This window comes from Cydia pomonella, chromosome 16 (assembly GCF_033807575.1).
Source record: "Cydia pomonella isolate Wapato2018A chromosome 16, ilCydPomo1, whole genome shotgun sequence".
In the NCBI taxonomy this organism is placed as follows: domain Eukaryota; kingdom Metazoa; phylum Arthropoda; class Insecta; order Lepidoptera; family Tortricidae; genus Cydia; species Cydia pomonella.
In genome coordinates, this window is record NC_084718.1 from 1,921,820 (window position 1) to 1,943,107 (window position 21,288).

Consider the following 21,288-nt stretch of genomic DNA (forward strand, 5'->3'; position numbering starts at 1 on the left):
TATAGGACATTATTACACAAACTGACTTAGTACTAAAGTATGAGTGGCATGTGTTGTGGGTACTTAGACAACGATATATATATATATATACCCACAACACATGCTATTCATACTTTAGTACTAAGTCAGTTTCAGATTTCAGATTTCAGATGATTTATTGATAAATGTACATCTCATTTACATGTCCAACAAAAATACAATATATTAAAAATTAAATAAAAAATTAGATTAAATTATTAAGCTAAGTATACATCACGTGAATTTTAATACACATTATTATATTATTTTTATTTACAGAGTTTGAATACTCGTAGTGCTAGGATCAATGATCTTTTTGCCGAAACTCGTTTACATCGTAGCACGCAAGGTCAGTAAGGAGTGCCTTTAGTCCTTTTGTAAATGAGGCAATACTATCCTGTCTCTTTATGTGTTCAGGAACACAGTTGTACAAATGGATCCCCGCAACGCTGAGAGCCGCGCGAGCCTTAGCTAGACGTCTGCGTGGGGGCATCAGCAGGTGCCGACTGCGTGTAGGTCTTTGGGTAGATTGCCCGTATGTTTTATAGTTATGTAGGTTGCTACGAATGTATGTACAAGCAGTCAGTATGTAAACACTTGGTAAGGTAAGGATTTTATGAAGTCTGAAAATGTCTTTAGCGGGATGGTCTACCGGTTTTCGGCCTATGATGCGCAAAGCTCGCTTTTGGATTTTAAAAACCCTGTCACGATTAGCAGACGTTGCCCATAAATCAACCCCTTGAATTAAAATTGAGTGAAAGTAGCCAAAGTATGCTTTCCTCAAGTTGCTGGGAGACAAGGTAGGTGCGAGCCTAGACAGTGCATAGCAAGCGGCGGAGAGTTTATCGCACATATAGTCAATGTGTGACGACCATGTCAGCCCCGAATCTATTACGAAGCCCAGGTACCTAGCCGAGTCAACCTGAGGTACAATGGTGTTATTGGTGGTTACATTTAGAGGGCTGTATTTCTTTTTTAAACTAAAATGTAAAATGTTTGTTTTTTCCACATTTAATAACATGCCGTTGGAAGAGAACCACCGAGACATGTGTTCCATGACTAGGTGAAGCTTCAATTTCAAAGCTTCCAGTTCGTCAGCATGAACTATGATGCAAGTATCGTCAGCAAATATCACATATTCCGGCTCATTACAGGCAGTCGTAATGTCATTAATTAAAATCAAAAACAGGTTATTTCCCATAACCGATCCTTGGGGCACGGCGCAGTCACCAATCGGTTCCAGATCTGACCCCGTATTGAGGACGTAGGTGCGCTGCTTTCGATTTTCCAGGAACGACGCAATTGCTTTGTGGAAACTACCTGTAAAGCCGTAACGTGCGAGCTTGGTAAGAAGAAGCGAATGGTCGATCATCTCGAAGGCGCGCGACAAGTCGCAGAATACCGCTGCGACCTGCCGCCCGCCCTCCAGGTGCGCCGTCACTCGCTCCACTACTTCACGCGCCGCGTCTGTGGTAGAACGTCCCGGCTGGTACGCAAATTGCTGGCGATTTAAAAGATTTTTTGACATGATATGTTTCATTATTCTATCACTAATTAAGCGTTCGAAGATTTTTGATAATATAGGTATTAATGATATTGGCCTATAATTTTTTGGCAAGTGCATTTCCCCTTTCTTTTTATAAATAGGCTGAACTTTAATTTGTTTCAATACGTCAGGATAAATCCCAATATGCATGCAATTATTTAACAGTAAAAGTAACAGTGAAATAACGGTCGGGGGCAGGCAATCTATGATCCGAGTAGACATGTCATTGATATCTTTCGATTCCTTTCTTTTAATCCGTTTGCACGCAATGATCATTTCCTTAAGGGTAAACGGCTCGAAATGATACGGAAGTGGGGCAACAGGTAAATATAGCGAGAGATAAGCTAGCGCTGCGCTAGCGCACGGCGGCTCGTTGTTTACATTCGTATCTATGTAGTACCGGTTAAGCTGAGCGGCTGCGTGCGCGGCGCGGGCGGCAGGGGAATCGCCAGCTGATTTACTGACAAGTACATCTAGTGCACTGCATTTTTTATTTTTGCATGTCTCAGCGGAGATAACGCGCCATACGCTCCTACACATATCATCACTGCTGTTTGATATCATATTATTAATAAAACTACTTCGAACTTCCTTTAATTTAGACCAGTATTGTGATTCTAAGCTGAGCAAATCGGCACGACACTCAGCGTTATCGGGGCTCGAAGATAAAATACATTTAGTTTTATAAATAAGTTTACGGAGTTTCTTAATGGAATCATTGACCCACACACTTACATTATTTTTGACATGTTGTTTTTTCAATGGAAAATATATTTCATAATAATGTTTTATGACATTCATGACTAGTTCAGTTTGTTTACCGGGACATATTGTCTTCTTTAGAATTGAATTCCAGTCATATGATTCTAAACATTGGATAAAGTTTTGTTTTCGTTGCACAGTAACAGTTCTTTTTAGCACATGACTACTTTGGGTGATATTAGGTTTCATGTTAATGTTAACGCTCAAGTGAATACATAAATGATCAGATAGATGCATATTATATGAGGACACAGATTTAATGTAAGATTTATTTATATTGGAGTAGGCATGATCTATACAAGTGGCCGAGCTATCGGTTAATCTGGTAGGTGTATTTACTAGATGCCTGAGGCCACATTGTTTAAGAATATTTAATAAATATTTTGAATTACAATTTTTTATTAGTATGTCAATATTTATATCACCAATTACTATAACATTATAATTTTGAATGGAATTAAGATTTAATAATTTACTCAACATATCTAAATAAAATAATATGTCACCACTTGGCGGTCTGTAAACACATACCACTATAAGATCCAGTCCTATGCACTCAACACCACATACCTCGAACTGGGATTCTACTGACAAGTCCGTTATTTCTTTCCTTTCCATGCAGGGGATGTCGGATTTAACATATATGCAGCTTCCTCCTCCAGTCTTGGACGGCCGGCAAAAGTGAGCACGGAGATGGTAGTTACATATGTTGACGGTAGGTATTTGGTTGTTTTGTAGCCAGTGTTCGGTTAGGCACAGTACATCAATTTGGTCACGTAACTGGAGTTCCGATTCTAACCTGTAGGTTTTGTTTGCTAGTCTGTTGATATTTTGGTGTAAAATACCTATCGACACAGGTTCATGGGAGATTTTATTTTCCTGTACTGTTGGTGTCTTGTTTGTTTTGGCTGGTTCTGGGAGACCTGGTCTCCCGGGGCCGGAGAAACGGCTGCCATTCAGTAATACAGGTGTTCAAGGGCCATGCAGTCGTTGTTAGAAAATCATCATAAACACTGAGAGGTATGCCTATTTTGTACGATTTGTAAGTATTCCTTTTTGCAGGTATTAGTTCGGCTGTGTAGTGGTAACCGTCACGAATACTTTTTAAGTGGCTGATTACATTTTCTGGAGTTGAGTCGTTTTTAAAGAAACACCCGTGGAGGTACTTGAGTATCTCGACTCCTCCAACCTCTGTATTTTTGGCGGACCCTTTGATTGATGTAGGGATAATTTTGCGGCTACGGCGGCGCTGTTGACGACTGGTTACAGTCTCCCATTCTTGATTAGCTGTCTGATCGGTCAGGGAAGTTGTTTTGAGCTCAAACTGGTCGTTGTCAGTTGTGTCGTTTACAATATTGTTTTGTGTCTCTTCGTGTGTTTTCTGCAGGTTTATAATCCCGTTGTCAGTATTTAAATTGTTTTCGTTTGAAACACATATTTCTGATTTGGCGGTCGGTATTTACGGGAGCACTTTCTTAGCTGGCAAACGTTTGAATTTCGACGGTTGCTTGGTCATCGCTGCGAGCTTCTCTTTCGTGCGCACGGCAGCGGCGCGCTGTTTGCGCGGCGCTGAGGCGGTCGCGGGAGCAGGACGGCTAGATGGTGTGGAGTGTCTACTGGCGGGCGTAGACGTTGCACTATTGTTTACCGCGTTTTGCGTCACTTTGGTTGAGTTATCGGTTTTGTTTGTCATTATAACAGATTTTATTTCACGCATTTCGTTACATATTTCTTGTAATTTGGCACTTAAATCACTCACTTTTTGCTCGAGTGGATGTAAGAGGTCTATGAGTAGGTTTTTCACTGCACTGCTGTCTATTTGTACCATTTTCACAAGCGAAACTTGTTTTTACCGAGGAGCAACCATTAGTGACGTGTGGCCGACCGCCGACGACTGACGACGAGTTAGTGCAATAATGTATATATATATGTACATAGACCTAATTTATAAGTATTTATAAATACATAGAAAATACCCATGTCTCAGGAACAAATATTCATGCTCATCACACTAATAAATGCCCGTTCCAGGATTTGAACCTGGGACTATCGGCTTCATAGGCAGGGTCGCTGCCAACAAGGCCAGACTCGTTCTCATGATTAACAGACATATAAATACATAAAAAGTTAAAGCATTGATAAAGGGTTGTTGATAATTGGATGCTGAAAAACATGATTTATAGATGCATATTATATTAGCGCGAAATAATCAGTTGATCATCTCATTAGCAAACACATGGAACATAAACTGTAGATAAAGTCATGTTTTTCCAAGGCTGTATGTTTTCAGATGCAGGCAGTGGGCCAAATTTGTTGGGAACGAAGACCTGATACATCTTCCCATAGAAAAGTTACATTTATTCAAACATGTATGTGCACATCATTATGAAAATCAAGCATTTAATAAAAAAAAAAAAACACGACTTAAAAACTGTATTAAAATAATTCGGGTCCACATTAAGCCCGACCAGATAGTAGTCCAATTAAGAACTATCCACTATATAACATACAATTTAAATGTGGACTCGATGCTAACCTGATTTCGAGTACAAAATTTGTAGACAGGAGCCTATGTTTCAACCCTCCCCATTTTATCGATATCGATAAGAATCGTAAGCGTGTAGCGTACTACACTATTTAAATCGCTTATGTTGGTACTATGGTTCTTTGACAGTTCTTTGTCGTACATTTTGGTAATGATTTGCGAAACAAACTGATTCCACTCGCTAGTATGGAAGTCCCGTCTCTTAAAACGTAGTGATTATATGCTCTTTGACAATGACATGCAGTTGCGTCGATGTAGATCTATCATAAAAACGTACATGTGACGCATGTGACAATTGTCCAGGATGAAAGAAATATCTTGACAATTAACATAAAGCAATACAATACCACAAAATGTCAACAAGAAAACAGATTTATTATAAAAATACAAATTATATACAAAGCTTCATTTTGAAACCGGTCGTGGGTTCTAACCCCGGATCTTAACAATGTGCATCTTGTAACATGTACCGATTGCTTTTCAGTAAAGTAAAATATATTATCATGAGGAAGATGGAGTAGCCCCAATAAGGTATATTTTCCCCTCTGGGTTAGAAGGTCAGATAGTAGTGAGACAGGGAGATATAGTGAAGAATGCGGAAAAACAAGCATTTATTGTGTTGTTAGGCTAGTTCTTTTTTTTTTCAAAATTTGAAAACGAACGAAACAACATGCTCAAAGCCCCCTGTGAGTCAGAATCTGTTAAATTCAGGCTTAAGACGAAACAGGAGCTGAGCCCGTACACAAATTTGAGATTTTTAAGTAAAAGGTAAAAAATATTGACGTCGCGCTGACGAGTGTGGCACCCCGTACCTAGCTAGAGACTATCCCTTGTGTGTGTACCAACAAACCAAATTTTAGACAAATATGATACGTCTTCTTCTTCTTTGTCGTTGTACTCTTTGCAGAGCGTTGTGGTCAACTGCTGATATCAGGCGCAGATGTTGCTTGCCGTACGATTTCTCGCCATTTTTCGCGGTTGGAGGCCATTCTGGCAAATGCGTTCAGGGGACCCTTCATGGCAGATTTAATTTGGTCAGTCCATCGCATAGGTGGCCTTTTGCGCGGTCTTTTTTCGTTTGCTCTACCCTGCACCACTAAACGCTCTATGGAGTAGTTGTTCCTCCTCGAGACGTGACCGAAAAAACTGAGTATGCGGGTCTTTACGAGAGTCGAAAGGCGCTGCTTGATACGGAGTTCTTTAAGGATGGAGACATTAGTCCGAAACTCGGTCCAGGATATCCCCAGCATTTTCCTCCAGCACCATTTTTCTAGGGCGTCTATCGTCTTCTCCTCTGTCTTTCGGATAGTCCAGGTCTCCGCAACGTATAAGAATATAGGAAAAACGAGGGCCCGTACAAGCCGAACCTTCGTGGTGTTTGTGACGTTTCGGTGATACGTAGCCTATACGTAAAAACTAGCCAAGACAAATCCTTTATAATTTCAGGATTTTCTACACAGCACAGAACATGGCACCCATATAGATCTCAATTCCGTTGTCGGCGAGTCAACAACGACACATATTCTTAATATTGAACTTAATTGGCTCTCATTTCACATTTATGTTTTAAATTAATTATAGGCATAGACATACCATGTCCTATTGTAAGTACAAAGTTTCAGAGCAATCTAGCAAGTCATTTTAAAATGAGAGCGTAACTACATTTGTATGGAGAACCGAATTTGCTGCGGACGCACAATGTAGCATAATCGGATTAGGACCAACCTCGAAATCTCTGTAACAGTCATGAAATTTATTATGTATATAAATTAAAGGCCCCTTTTTCATGCCCAAACCATTTAACATTTGGGGACCTCGAGGAATCCGAGCCATCTTGGAAAATGTGTACCATCAACACAACAGTCAACATTAAAACTTATTAAATTCTACACAAATAAGTTCTCGATATCTTTGCAGAACAATACATCTTGTTATAGAGAATACTTGCTGAATCTAAGTTTAACGCTTATACACTTCCAGGGGACATTCTCTTAAAAGGAAACTCGGAGGAATATGAATTCTATTTTGTAACTATACATTTGTACGTGGTCTACCCCAATATTAACATTTTACTCTACTGTGACTAAACCAGAAAGAAGGGTTATGGGTGTAAGTACTGATGATTCAGTACACCCAGTAGCTAGGTATTAGGATACTGGACGGATTTTTTTAAATGACGTATCGTTAGATTCCTCTTGCCATTCACAACCTACTTTTACTTGTTCTATTAAAGAAAAATCAATACAGCCGCCTTGAGAGGACTCCGAATATTAAATCATATTTCTTCTTCTAGCGCCTAAACTATTGAGCGGAGTACAGTAAAACAGACATCAGTAGATCCACAGTTAGTATACAAGTGCTATGCAATACAAAGTTACTGAAATTAACGGAAGAAAAAAGTTTAGGGCTAAATAAAAGTCATTTAAAAAATCCGTCCAGTATCCTAAGCTACAGGGTGTCCTGAATCCTCAGTACTTATACCCATAACCCTACTTTCTGGTTAAGTTGCAGTCAAGTAAAATATTGATATTGGGGTAGATTATGTACAAATGTATAGTTAAAAGGGGAATTTTTATTCTTCCAAGTTTCCTATTAAGAGAATATCCCATGAAAGGGTATAAGGGCTAAATCTGGGTTTAGCAAGTATTTTTTAAAGCAAGATCATTTTTTTTTCGCAAACATGTCTAAAACTATTTTATGTAGAATTTTATAAGCTTGAATGTTGCCTTACACGATTATTGAATAAAGAACGTAGATTTAGAGTAAAACGCGAATTTCTCCTGGATGGTCCACATTTTCCAAGATGGCTGCGGTTCCTCGAGGTCCCCAAATAGTTAAATGGTGTGGGCATGAAAAAGGGGCCTTTAAGGGGCGTATATACATACCAAATTTCATGACTGTTCAGACATTTCGAGTTTGGTCCTAATCCGACTGTGCTAATGCCACTATGTACGTAAACTGTAACTGTACTGCGGACTCAACCTTCACGTTATAATTTTTTAAGTATTAACGTTGACATAGTAACGAAAATAATAAACACGTCAATTGAAGTAAACAATATTATTATATGCAAGAAAATTTTGCAAAATAGGTACATTAATGATTAATATGTAAAACACCATTAATTATTGAATTAAAATTATGATTTTGTGTTAAAAAATATGAGACCAATTATACAGCCCGATTACACGGGCTACATATTAAAAATGATTATCATGGAAACAGTAAATATACACAGGTGAACAAAGTTATAGTAAAATAGGTGCATAATTTCAGAGCTTGCCTGGCCCACCTGTACCACCTACCATGACCACGGCCGTCTCCTACTATTATTTTTTTCTAATACCTATGGCCTTACTAGCGAATAGTATTCCATGTTCTTGATCCAGAATTTAAACCCTTAACTACATATTTGTGCCACTTGGGGTTGAATTTGAAACTCTATGGCACTAGCGTGGCTCTATGAGAGCGCCTTATATAGGCTTCTGGTGACCAGAGGATCAGCATTGTTAACCAGCGCGGAAATGCACCCAGCCTTCTGGGCACCCTACCGAGCGACCAGAATATAGGGCAAATATTTTATGTATACGTTTTTGACTTAAGTGTTTTTATCATGTTTTATATTTAAACTTACAGATGTCGAACTACCAGCAAAGTTTTTGAAGAGGTGTAGTTTTTATATTTCCTGGTACCAAACTGATACAGGAAATTGGAACATCAGTAAATAATCTACACCGAAGACAATGAAATATAGTCACATAATACTTTAATGTTTTATTTTATTAAAGAAATCGGTAAAAAAATGTGTTAACTGAAAAAGATAAATTTTATTTTATTTGTAGTTGAATAACAAAATATGTATTTAATCTCCTTTTAACATAGGAATTCTCTTTGTGTAGGTCTAGTCACATAATAATAGGTACTTAGGTCTTGGTAAGTAATATAGACAGTACAGTAGGTCTTATCTTAATAATTTGAGATCTCATACATGCGTTCCGATATATCTGATGGCGACTGTACATACAATGGGGTCGCGTATACGAGTACAAAGAGCATTAAAATAGTTGTTGATAGACCAAGTGAGCGAGCTACTATGGTACCTATCTTTATATCAATTTTATGCATTATGTAATAGCGCAATACAGAATTTTTTTTTGACAAATGTAGTATTATTTTTATAGTAATAAAGGTTATTCATGAACCATCTCGTAATTTAATAAAAACGGACTTTATCTCTAAATCATATGCCTTATATTTACAGATGTGTTAGGTTACAACTTGGTTCGTGACGTGAACGTGGTTTAGAAGCAACTTGAGACTGGGTGGGGAGTAAATTGCATCAATTTTTTTTACAATTTTGAGCGTTTATAGGAGAATATGTGGAGCGAGCATTATTCGACGTGTAGGTGTGGGTTCAACAAAAAGATCGCATGTCAATAGTTCTTTATTGTCGTTAAAATTCAATTAATAATCGCCTTTATCGACCATCAACTGTGTGGTCACTTTTTAATTGATTGACGTTGTCAGGTACAGTTTCACTACTCGCCGCCGCATTGTTCATAGCGCATTACTTATCCTATCGAATACAAGATGTCGCTGATTCCTGTAAACTTATGTTTTAAAAAAAAAGACGCTTTACTCTATGCCATATATTGTAGGAAAGGAAGGGTATTCCCTGTCGTACGTCAAAAAATCCAAGATGGTGCCCAAGCCCATGGACAAAAAAGTCTAGCAATAAAATCAACACTTGTCAAAATTTGACATTAGCAATCCACAGTCAGGTGACAATCAAATCAAACCGAACCACTTCGAGTTCAGAGCCATTTCAAACTATATAGTAGTAATAAACAAAGTTGATTTTTGTTTGATTATTTTTTCTATGAATGAGTTTTGATTTTTCCAAATGATAATATCCACAGTTGATAGAATCAACACTTGATACAATCAACATGCGATAGAATCAAGTGTTGATTTGATGTGGACGCGAAATTTGACAGTTGTGCATCTCGAATAAGGCCCCTGGTTTGAGCAGCAAAGAATGTTATTATTCTATAAGTGGAAACTGTTATGGCTTGTGTGTATTCTATATTTGTTTAAACATATGTATTATTTTTCGCTGTTTGTTTCCCAATAAAGAATAAAAAAAAATAAAAAAAAAAAAAAAAAGACACCAACAAATAAGAAATGCGTCTTTTGTACTATCTAAAACTTCTTAGAAAAAGTATTGTATACAAAAATGATAAAATCAAACTGTTCAATCTCGTACCTACTTACCAGCAAGCTTAGTGGCCTAATTACAGTACTTGACTGAAAAGCTCTCTACTACACATATCGCGATTGTATTAAATACAATTTTCTAATAATTTTTATTTACTTTATTCTATAAAAATGATTTATCCATTATATAAAACAAACATTCATGTTAAGTGTGGTATGAGCACCAAATGCTCCCCACGCGAGCACTCGCGTTTCACGGAAAGGCACGACTACTCAAGGATTAAGGCCGATTAAAACTTACATTCCGATCAAAATGATATCATTTTATTATCATTCACGCGCATTTCGCTCGTACTATGGCTCCGTAAATGTAGATCCGATGCATAGCACAAGCAAAACGCATAAGTTAATTGACCAAAAATGCCTTCTTATATTCGGACGACCGGTTTGGTCTAGTGGGTAGTGACCCTGCCTACGAAACTGATGGTCCCGGGTTCAAATCCTGGTAAGGGCATGTATTTGTGTGATGAGCATGGATATTTGTTCCTGAGTCATGGGTGTTTTCTATGTATTTAAGTATTTATAAATATTTATATATTATATATATCGTTGTCTAAGTACCCTCAACACAAGCCTTATTGAGCTTACTGTGGGACTTAGTCAATTTGTGTACTAATGTCCTATATTATTTATTTTATTATATTATTTATTATTCGGATGTTCTCTACAGGTCGCAATTCTTAATTTTATGAGCGAATTCGGTAGTTAGATAGAATATTAAGTATTTTGTTAATATTTTTAGGGTTCCGTACCCAAAGGGTCAAACGGCACCCTATTACTGAGACTCCGCTGTCTGTCTGTCTGTCTGAAAAAAAAAATAAAAAAAAAAAAAAAAAATAAAAAAAAAAAGTTAGCTAGTTGAAAATTCTACAGATTATGTATTTCTGTTGCCGCTATAACAACAAATACTAAAAACAGAATAAAATAAATCACTCACAGAGCCGCTAGTAATGACAAAATTACATCGTTTTCATATCGGAATGTAATTCAGATTGACTGTCTTGTTTTATTACACCACACACACCTTTATCTGTAAATGTACTGCCATCTTTCCACATATAATTAAAACTTTTAGAACGCCATTTGACTTAGATCCTTATTCTTTCACTGATATGTGTTAAATATCAAAAAGTGGCGCCATCTTACCGGGAATAGGCCAAAGGTTGTGGCGCCTTCGCTCGGAACGATGCCGCCTACCTTTACATATATCTTTGATCTATTAGATGGCACCACTTTTTGATATTTAACAAATTTAAATTTGCATATCAGTAAAAAAATAAGGATCATAGTCAAAAGGCGTTCTAAAAGTTTTAATCACGTGTCGAAAGAAAGCAGTAAATTTACGGCTTTTTTTTCATTTATTCTCATTGTATAGGTGACAGCTCAGGTAAGAAAGCACATCAAATATTTTTTTGTAGGTATAGCAATCTGTCAGATTTATATAATGTATATTCTCATTTCTTTATTCATTTTATTTTTCTTTTCCTTTTGTAAGAATTCGATATGTTTTCTGAAAGAGCTACGTATTTGTATGGTTTGATATGACATATATCAAATTTCTATAAAGAAAAGTAGCTACTGTATGTAATTGCATGTTTTCTATAGTAATCTGTATTTTTTTTTCTTATTTAATGCATGTTAATTATAAGATGTAATGTTTTGAAAAGATGTGTCCCGCCGAGTTTCTTGCCGGTCCATATTGGGATACCCTCCTCCAATTGAGGGGGGATTTAAATCTTCTCGGGTCAGAGGTGTAGGGTTAGCTTTATTTGACGTTCATAAGCGCATTGTAATATGCCTACTTGAATAATAAACGTCGGTGCAAAGTTTTCTTTAACAATACACCTCTGTTTCAAATTGTCTTTGCTCAGAATAAGCTATATTTTCGTAAAGTAAAAAATATTTGTACATAACCTACAAATCTAGAATTTAGTTTTAGTATTTTGCTCTATTCTTCATATGTATTTCGTATAATAATATCTCTATTATCTTGATTAGAAACTCATGATTTAAGGGAAAAATACAATATTAAATAGCGGTCTCGAAATGTATTAAAAAAATAAGACGAATATTGAGACTAATTCCTTTTTACTATATTTATAGACATACTAATAATGAATACTGTATTTTCACAAGCTTTTATTCAACTTGACCTGTTAGTGTGTGTGTATGTGTGGGTCAAATCTTGTAAGCTAATTTTGACCCACGTCCCGATATCTTCCCGATGAAGCTGAAAATTTGCAAATATATGTAAGTCTATACCATCCAGCTGATCTGAAGATGGACTTGATGGAGTCAGGAAGTGGCCATAGGAACTCTGATGAAACAACGCAATCAGTCAGTAGCGATAAAAGCTTGTACCAAAAATGAACTTATTGCTAAAATAGTACATTTCGATGCTAGTGCGGAAAGTATGTCATTACTTCACGAGTACCGAGATATTGATTATGTTGATTATGACTTAAAGGAAACTAACATTAACACTCAGCAATAAGTAGTCATGAATTGGAACAAGTGGAAAAGTAAAAAGCACTAGTTCGCGAAATGCAACTTTCCGCACGCTAAACAGCTACGTAAAGTAGCACTTTTTGAGCAACTGTATTAAGAACTTATTTTTAATTAATATTATTGCCTCAAGTAATGAGTTTCTAATTAGAATATAGGACGTAGCTGGCATGTGTGGTGGTGTTGATTCTCGCCTTTTGCACTGATTACTGTATATTTATGTTGGCACTATCTACACTGATTATATTTTTATCTATGTATGTGGCTGTATGTTTGTAACATAAGGCATTTTACAAAACACAATTTTTTTTACAAGCTTTTTATCAAAATCAAATCTTGCAAGTTAATTTTGACCCACCTTCGGGTTTCCGATGAAGCTAAAAATTTGCATACATATGTAAGTTGGGTGACAATGCAATATTACGGTACCATTGAGCTGATCTGATGATGGAGACAGCGGCACAGGAGGTTGCCACAGGGACTTTGTGAAACAACGCAGTGTTTGGGGTTTTTGGAATTGTCTCCATGAGTATTACAAAAAGTAATGGTGTGGTTTAATTAAAAGCGTCCATATTATCAGTTGACAATAAGGAAATATGGTATAATGATTCAATTAGAAACCGACCTTATTGACAACCATCATTATGGTGCCTTTTATGTTCCAAATGTTTTACGTTACAAAAACCTCAGCCATCGAAAAAGTTTGTATCAATTTAAACACAATCTTAATCTCTTGAATTTAAGGTTGAATTTTCGTGGTAATGGATACAAGCTTGTTCTAAGTTGTTAGAGCCGCCATCTTGTAAAATAAAGTAGGAAAAATGGACAAGACAGATATAAAACTAAGTGTCCTGTAAATTCCCCATTTCATTTAAAACAATCGTTAAAAACATTTCAAAAACTTAATTACACTTTTAATTAAAATGGATCACTTTGCATGGAATTATTAATCCATCTTTTATGTTTTAAAAATCTAGTAAAAAACCAAGATGGCGGCCCTTATCTGTAGCTAGCGCATGTATTTCAGTTCGAATAGCGAACGAGTCGAAAGACGCGCCGTTCGGCCCGCGCCGCGCCGCCCGCTGAGAACTACTGCCAGCCCGCTCGCGCAGGGCGCCAACAGGTGAGCCAAAGCGAGATGACTGATAACCTCAGGCACTGGGTTGATTAGTTAGGACAGGGATCGGCAAACTTTTCTTATCGCAGTACAAATCACCAATTTTGGGAATCTCAAAGAGTCAAACTTTGTGTTAGACCTCGGACCAGGGCCATATTTCGTCAGTCGTCGCCTTCCGGCTGATACTTCATCAGATGATAATTTAGATGAGAATTTTAAATTTAAAAAAAAGTCAGGCGGTTGTATCGCGGCGGAAAGACCGTCAGCTGTAAAATTAACATGTAAAAAGTACGCGCCTTATGACTTTATGTCCGCAAAGTATTCGTAATGTGTAAATTGCGTAAAACGTTTTTGGCCTTTCAGGCGTTTCACCTGACGAAATGTCACATACAAAGATTCATTATTTGTTAATGCTATTATAAAAAGGTCGAGGTCTCGACCTAAGCCGTCCTACGCATACACGTATTATGACCAAGGGCAGCTTTTTTGTGCACAGTGCGACCGGACATTTAAGACTTAAGTTCGGTTTTGCGAGCCATATACGTGCACATCAGAGATTAAAAAAATATATATTTCTGAACTCTCATCTGCCAAAGTATCAGACAGGAGGCGATGACAATTTTTTTTACGTGTTTCGGTGGCTGCCGTTCCTCAACCCGCCAACGGAGCGGCAACTGACGTCCACGAGGGTTCATCATACATAACCGTTAACCACTATACGAGTTTTCGCCCGGGAGGCGATTGGTCATAGAAATCTGTTCCTGGCTCGCGTTCTATGAGTGGTCTATGAATTCTACATGTTAATTTTATAGGTGACTTGAAGAGTCACTACTGTACGTCTAAAGAGCTGCAACTGTATATCTTAACCTCTGACTAAGAGACCCAAGGACAATTAGTCGTCTTATAATTGACCAAAAATTTGAGTTACTAAAATTGCGGCGAAAAAATTTACGGTCAACTTTTCTGTCTAGAATTTTTGTATTTGTCCCTTTTCGAGGTAAAAAAAAATGGTGGGCCAGATTAACTTAATTTACAACACGTAACTATATCGAAAATTTAAACTGTAAAACGTACGATACATGTGCGAATAGGTAATTCGCAACTCGTGTCGATTTAAACACTCCCATCGGTCGTGTTTTAATTTATCGCACTTGTATCGCTATTAAAACCTGAACATTAGGGCGCATTTTGACGTATGGCGGCCATCTTCATAGACCGCGAGCCAGGAACAGATTTCCATGATCATTCGCCCTCCCTCGTGGACGTCAGCTGCCGCTCCGTTGGTGGGTTGACGAATGGCAGCCACCGAAACACTTACAACATTTTCGTCATCGCCTCCCATTTGATACGTTGTCAGAGGATAGTTTAGATTCTATTGTGAAATAAAAAATCGCCAGCCGGCTGTATCGCGGTGGAAAGAACGTCAGCTGGTCGCATGAACATGTAAAAAATAAGCGCTTTACATTTTTATGATAGTTATAACTAATTCAATCAGGCGTTTTTAACAAACGGATTACGCATTACGAATACTTTGCGGACATAAGTGGTATCTAAGGCACGTATTTTTTATGTTTATGTGACCAGCTGACGGTCTTTCCACCGCGATACATTGGCTGACGGTTTTTTTATTCATGTTAGCATCTAAACTATCATCTGACTATAAGCCGGGATGCGATGACTGACGATATATGCTCCTGGTCCGCGGTCTATCAGTTTAGCCATAAAAGTGTGACTCGAAATTTTCCTTGAATCCCTACTTCTACAAAACCCAGTGTTCTGTGATAAAAACTCACCTCCGATACTAATGGGCATCAAGTAAAAATTCTAAAATATCTACATCATTCACTAAAAAACACATGAAATTATATAAAATCATTATTTGATTTCATTTTATGCAGCTAAACGTTTATTTGAATCATGCAGTAAAATAATAAATTGCTTGTTTAATTAAAAAACATTTACAAAAGTCACTAACCAAATTCAAAGCATCTTTAACCATTTATAAAAATCAATAATTATTTACTTGTACTTGCTATTACTAACTATCTTAATTTTATTAGAAACAATCCCCAAAAACCCCCAAACAACAAATTTTATTGAAAACTTCACAATAATATTATTTCTCTTTCGCTTTCAGATCCCAAAAGAGACGTCACTATTAGATGTATCGTAATAAATAATTATTTTATTACGTTGTACATACGTTTGCTATGTTAGTTTTTTGTACAGTTAGTTTAAACGTCTTCCAAAATTGAGAAATGGTTGGCAGAGAAAACAACTGAAATACAATAATTTTACACTAGCATGTGTCCATGTCATTATATAAGTATGCTAACATAATACTTGCACGCAATTTCATATTACAATTTATTATTGCTTTATATTTGTAGTTATGTTTAAGCTTCATGGCATGAGGATCAACTGCACGTGTTTTTGCATCCATGGTTATGTTTCTTCCAAACCACAAGTCATACATGATTTAATTTTGTGTATGACAAAACCAAAGTCTTCGGCTTTCGATAACGCTATAATTCCTAGCCCACCCGCCTCCGAGAGTCATCAGCTTGGGATATGCGAACAGTCAGTTAGATCTATCTAGATTATCTATTAGCAGATGTATCTCGCATTCAAATCTGTCAACGCATGGCAGGGTAAAGCACGGATGTGTCTTTGGACAGATATCCGCCAGGTACATCTGTGACTAATCCGACATTAGAGATCTCCGATATTTGAGATAGGATAATCTTCAATTCAATTCAATTCAATGCATTTATTTGTCGAAAAGCAGGTAGTGTTACAAACAGGTGTTACATACAGATAATTAAGTGCTCCACTTTTGGCCATATTATGAGGCATACAAATATTTAACGTGAGTGGCGGTGTAGCTCATGATCTTCAGACAGATCTGACGGTATGTACGTATATTACTAGCTATTTGTTATTCTTAAGTATGTGGGTGGATCACAATTTCTTCTTATTTTGTTAACAGTGACAGTTTATTTGAAGAAGTGTTGTATTTACAACGTATCCTACTAAAAAACTTAGTACGTAAGAACTTATAATTTCCTTGAAAAATCATGTCTAGCTAATTTAAACAAAATTAACTTATCGTCTTGATTCCCCAATTCTGCGTTTTATCCCTGGCTTAGCAATATAACAAGCTTATTATAATAATAGTACATTACTATAGAGGCCGGCAACCCCGTTTCTCGCCGAGATATGTATAGTGCTTTTCTCAACTTGCAATTAAAACAAAAAATTGTAGTCAATTTGTTTTGTGGCGCCCTACTTGGCTCGCCACTCTACCAGCGGTGTACAACCTTACGCGCGTAAGTCCGTGCGCCAGCTCGATGCGACACCGCCGTTGCTTAGCAACGAATATGCACAACAGATCACCGTACCAAGCTAACTGATGGTAGAAGCTAGTTGATGATGGTTGGATGCCAAGACTTTGTGTCACAATTTGACGTTAAAAAACTGAAGAAGGTTGCTTTACAGTCCTAGGTTACACACCAGGCAGTATGAAATTCCTTTACATATCATCTTCACTCATCGCACCTGATATGTAGTATTTCCGGACCTAATTTGAAGTAAGTCATGTCATCATTTCATAACAAGTTTGAGAAAACGTAATTTCCATTCCAGTTCGTCCGTACGCTCCGTGTACGGCGGCTCGCACCCGCAGCGGCACCGGCACGAGCGCCCGCGCAACAAGCGGCACTCCCCCGCTGAGCAATAGCGCCACCACTAGAAACCACAGGAACTGACGGACGGTAACATCTGGTATTATGCCAACGAATAAGACATATGGCACGATATTTTGGGGAAACATTGACATGTATGACGAATGCGGCTGTTCGCACGTCACCGCCACGACCGTCCCGAGACTACAGGCAGTAACCTCTGGTATTATGCTAACTTAACATTAAATAACGTATATGGCGCGGGTTTATGGAGAAACAGTTTATATATAATTCTTCAAATCTTCCTCTAGTGAGGTATACGCATAATAACAGTCAAAAGATGCCGGAACCAACAAGCGACGGCAAAATCATTCTTTTTATGCGAATAATATATATGGCGCGATATTTTGGGAATGTTTTTTTAGGTCTTCTTATACGTCACTTGATAATAATAACTATAAGCGATATAACGCCGGGACCGACAGACAGTAACATCAATATTACGGTAACGTCACTTTGAATAAGGTACACGGCGCTATGTTGTGTTGCGCTATGGGAAACATTGGATACGTTTTGAAGACCAATAGACTACGAGATACTAACGATATATCAGATAAAGACAAATTTATCTGGCTATTATCTCACTTTTTAATTGGCGTATCTAACAAAACCACAAATAAATGAATGTAACAGTGCAAATAAATGAATGTGACAAATGAGTGTACAGCTGCGTTCGTGACCCACAAATGGTCTCGCCGGAAGATCAGCGCTGACTTTTGAGTTAGCATTAATGCTGAGGCGGGACCATTTCAGTGGTAAACTATTTATTTATTCTATGTTTCTTTCTTTTGTTATGTTGTTATACTTTTGTATGTCATAGTTTATCACGAATAAATGCTATGATTTCTGATTTCTAATGCGCGCCATTATAATTGTTATCATAAAAGAGATTTTATCCTTACAGTAAGGACATACATGTGGTCACTTGTATTATTTGGCGTAAAAATAATAACAAGCCAAAATATAAGAGACCGTGTAAAAATTGAATATAGTAATATTCTGTGTTCAAATTAAGACAAAATTCCCAATTAAAAATATTTCCTTAGAATTAAATGATTGCTTGTCTAGAATTTAAATATGTTTTTATTTTGTCGTTTTTTAAAGTATAATAGAAGCGAAGCGAATGCAAGCGAGAAATAAACATGAATCATATAAATAAATATTTGAGGACAGCTTTCCTGTTGAAATATTTTGACAACTTTTCCATCCGGTAATAGATTACTTCTAACCGATAAGACCAACTATTTATCGTTGCTTGTCAAGTCGCGCTTCTGTTGTACAATCGAGAGTAATAAAATGGGTCGTCATGTATAAATATTCCATACAAAGAGACGCGTTTTAATTGCTCTTGACTGTATTTAGTATACTAGTGTCCAATACTCGTATCGACCGTCAGCAACAGAAGTAGTTAAATGGGTAAGTAGCTCAAATAAGTTCCTACCAGAGATGTGCGAGAATGCGTGGCGAGGGATGTGTTTGTTAAGGAGCTACCAGGCCAAATTATCTGTTTTTACGTCGCTATAGCATGCTTGAACGTTGTATAAACAATTAAGACACATTATTTGATAATTGTTCTTTAATTATGTGTACCTACTGATATTTCAAAAAACAGACCGTATCACAAGTAAATAATTTTTCCGTGAACCTTTTTCTCAAGTTAAAATTCGTATAAACTCCCTTATTCTGCAACGCCTTATTATGTCTTAAATGAAACTTTAACCAATAGTGAATAATGACGTACACTTCAATTATATAAATAGTTTCTGAAAAATTGATACAATTCAACCCTCTCGCAGGCGACGCGGAGAGGAGCCTCTCGGCCGTCGGACGGGGACCTGTGTCACTCGATGCGACGCGCAATTATTCTCTGTGAATTGATCGTCCGATTTTGAGTGATAGGATACTGTTTATTTAAATTTCAAGCGAGTGAGTGAGTTTTAAGTGAGCGAACGGATGCAATAATTTGTTTGCTTGTGCAAATTCAAGTTGTCACGGTGAAACACGAAGGTCGAGGGAGTTGGAACGCACGAGGTCAGATAGGAGACGACCTTAAGAGCGAATATAATCACTTCATTTACCTATACTCGCTCAGCGCAGCTTAATAGACAATATTCTGTCGGTTCATTCTCGCACATCTCTGGTGGAAATGCAGCCTTAATCTTTGAACAATGCAATTATGTTCATATCTTTTTGAACACCTCACCTGCTTAGCTACTTTTGCTGTTACTTATCTGACCGTAGGTATCCATAGTAACGCAGTTAGGTTAGTTATTCCATGTCATGGATCGTTATTTTTGTATGGATTCGGTGTAATTTATAGAATATGTGTATGATAGACGATTAGATTTCATGACCATAAGTGTGTTGATATGTATTATTGTAATATTGTACTATGGGGCGGTAGCATGGTCGCATTATTATCGCCTATCATCATGCCGTCACGTTCTAACAAGTATGTAAGTGCGAAAGTGACGGGTATATGTACAGGGGATAAAAGTGGAACCATGCTGCCATCGCTGATTTACATAAGTGGCGCTTAAAAATGCCACTCAAGGCTTCGTAACCTTTTTTCTTACCCACTATCTTAGTTAAGGGGTAGATATTTTGATTTTCGGAAAAAACGAGTAGACCTATTCGTATTCCAATTAAAAAAGTGTGAGACTAGACTGTGAGCCTTCATTTTAATTGTATTTACCCAGGCCGGACTTGGGTAGAATTGTATGTTTCTAATGTTACAATTTAATTTTTCCGTACCTTTTCTTTATTGCTCGAAAAAGTGAGTTTGCCCCTAGCAAAGATACATTGATTAACATGTGTAACATCTAAGACAATTTCGTGCTTCGAATTTGACAGACAAACGAGATGGTACTGTATGTACAGCTACATACATTTTGGTAACTTTTGGTTTCGGTAACTCCGACTGTCAAAGGTTGACGTTTGACAATTCAGTGAACGCAGAAAATATGGCGCAGTATGACCATCCGCTTTGGACGTCAAAATATATTGATTGTAATATAGAGGATATCTCTCTATTACAATCAATTTTCTTTGTCCCTAGCAAGTCTAAAAAGCCACCAAACAAGAAATGGCGTATTCCAATGCTTTTGGTATGATATGAAGAAATTATTGCGGTTTGTGAGACTATAGTTTGACTTTTGAGAGCAAATAATGACGAGAAAGTGATCTGGGGCAATCTGGGTAATCCCCCAGAAGTGGGACGGTTGCGAACTACACACGCACAAGTCTACGGTAATATATATTTACGGGGATAAGAATATTGCAAATTCGGGTCTTTAATTCCACTCCCGTTTCCAAAATTTCACTTACCGCCCTCGTTGGCGCCACCAGGGATTGTTTTTCACATAAATATGGTCGTAATGTGTTGTAAGATGATTGGGGACTACAAATTCTACAGATTTCCAAAAGTATGGTGGACGAAATAAGTGGAATTGCCGCAAGAAGAAAAAGTGAGTAAGTCTCCTAACCTTTTGAAAAATAAACAAGCAAGTTAATTTTAAGCAGTAAACAACAATGTTAATGTAATTGCCAACGCTACCATCGTGCAAAATTGTCTTAGATAGTATGATATGACATAGATAGTTACGCTTGACAGTTGTAACAAAATATGCCTTAACCGGTCTGTCTTTTTATGCCCCAGTTCACGTTCTTGGCATTTATTTTTCCAAACCTAAAAAAAGACGGTTTCTAATGAGAACCATAAACTTACTGTTTATTTTAACAGCAGTTAAAATAAATGTTATTTTCTCCTACCGAT

General features: G+C 37.2%; 1 protein-coding gene across 1 annotated transcript in view; it reads left to right on the forward strand.

Annotated features, from left to right (window-relative positions):
- LOC133526213 (myeloid leukemia factor) overlaps window positions 1-17,992 on the forward strand; it is a 36,918-nt gene extending 18,926 nt beyond the window's left edge. Inside the window, exons 8-9 of the mRNA XM_061862740.1 lie at window positions 13,681-13,776; window positions 17,416-17,992. Of these exons, the coding sequence (XP_061718724.1) occupies window positions 13,681-13,776; window positions 17,416-17,509 (190 nt within the window). The 3' untranslated portion in view covers window positions 17,510-17,992. The remainder of the gene's footprint in view (window positions 1-13,680; window positions 13,777-17,415) is intronic.
- Window positions 17,993-21,288: the final 3,296 nt, after the last annotated feature.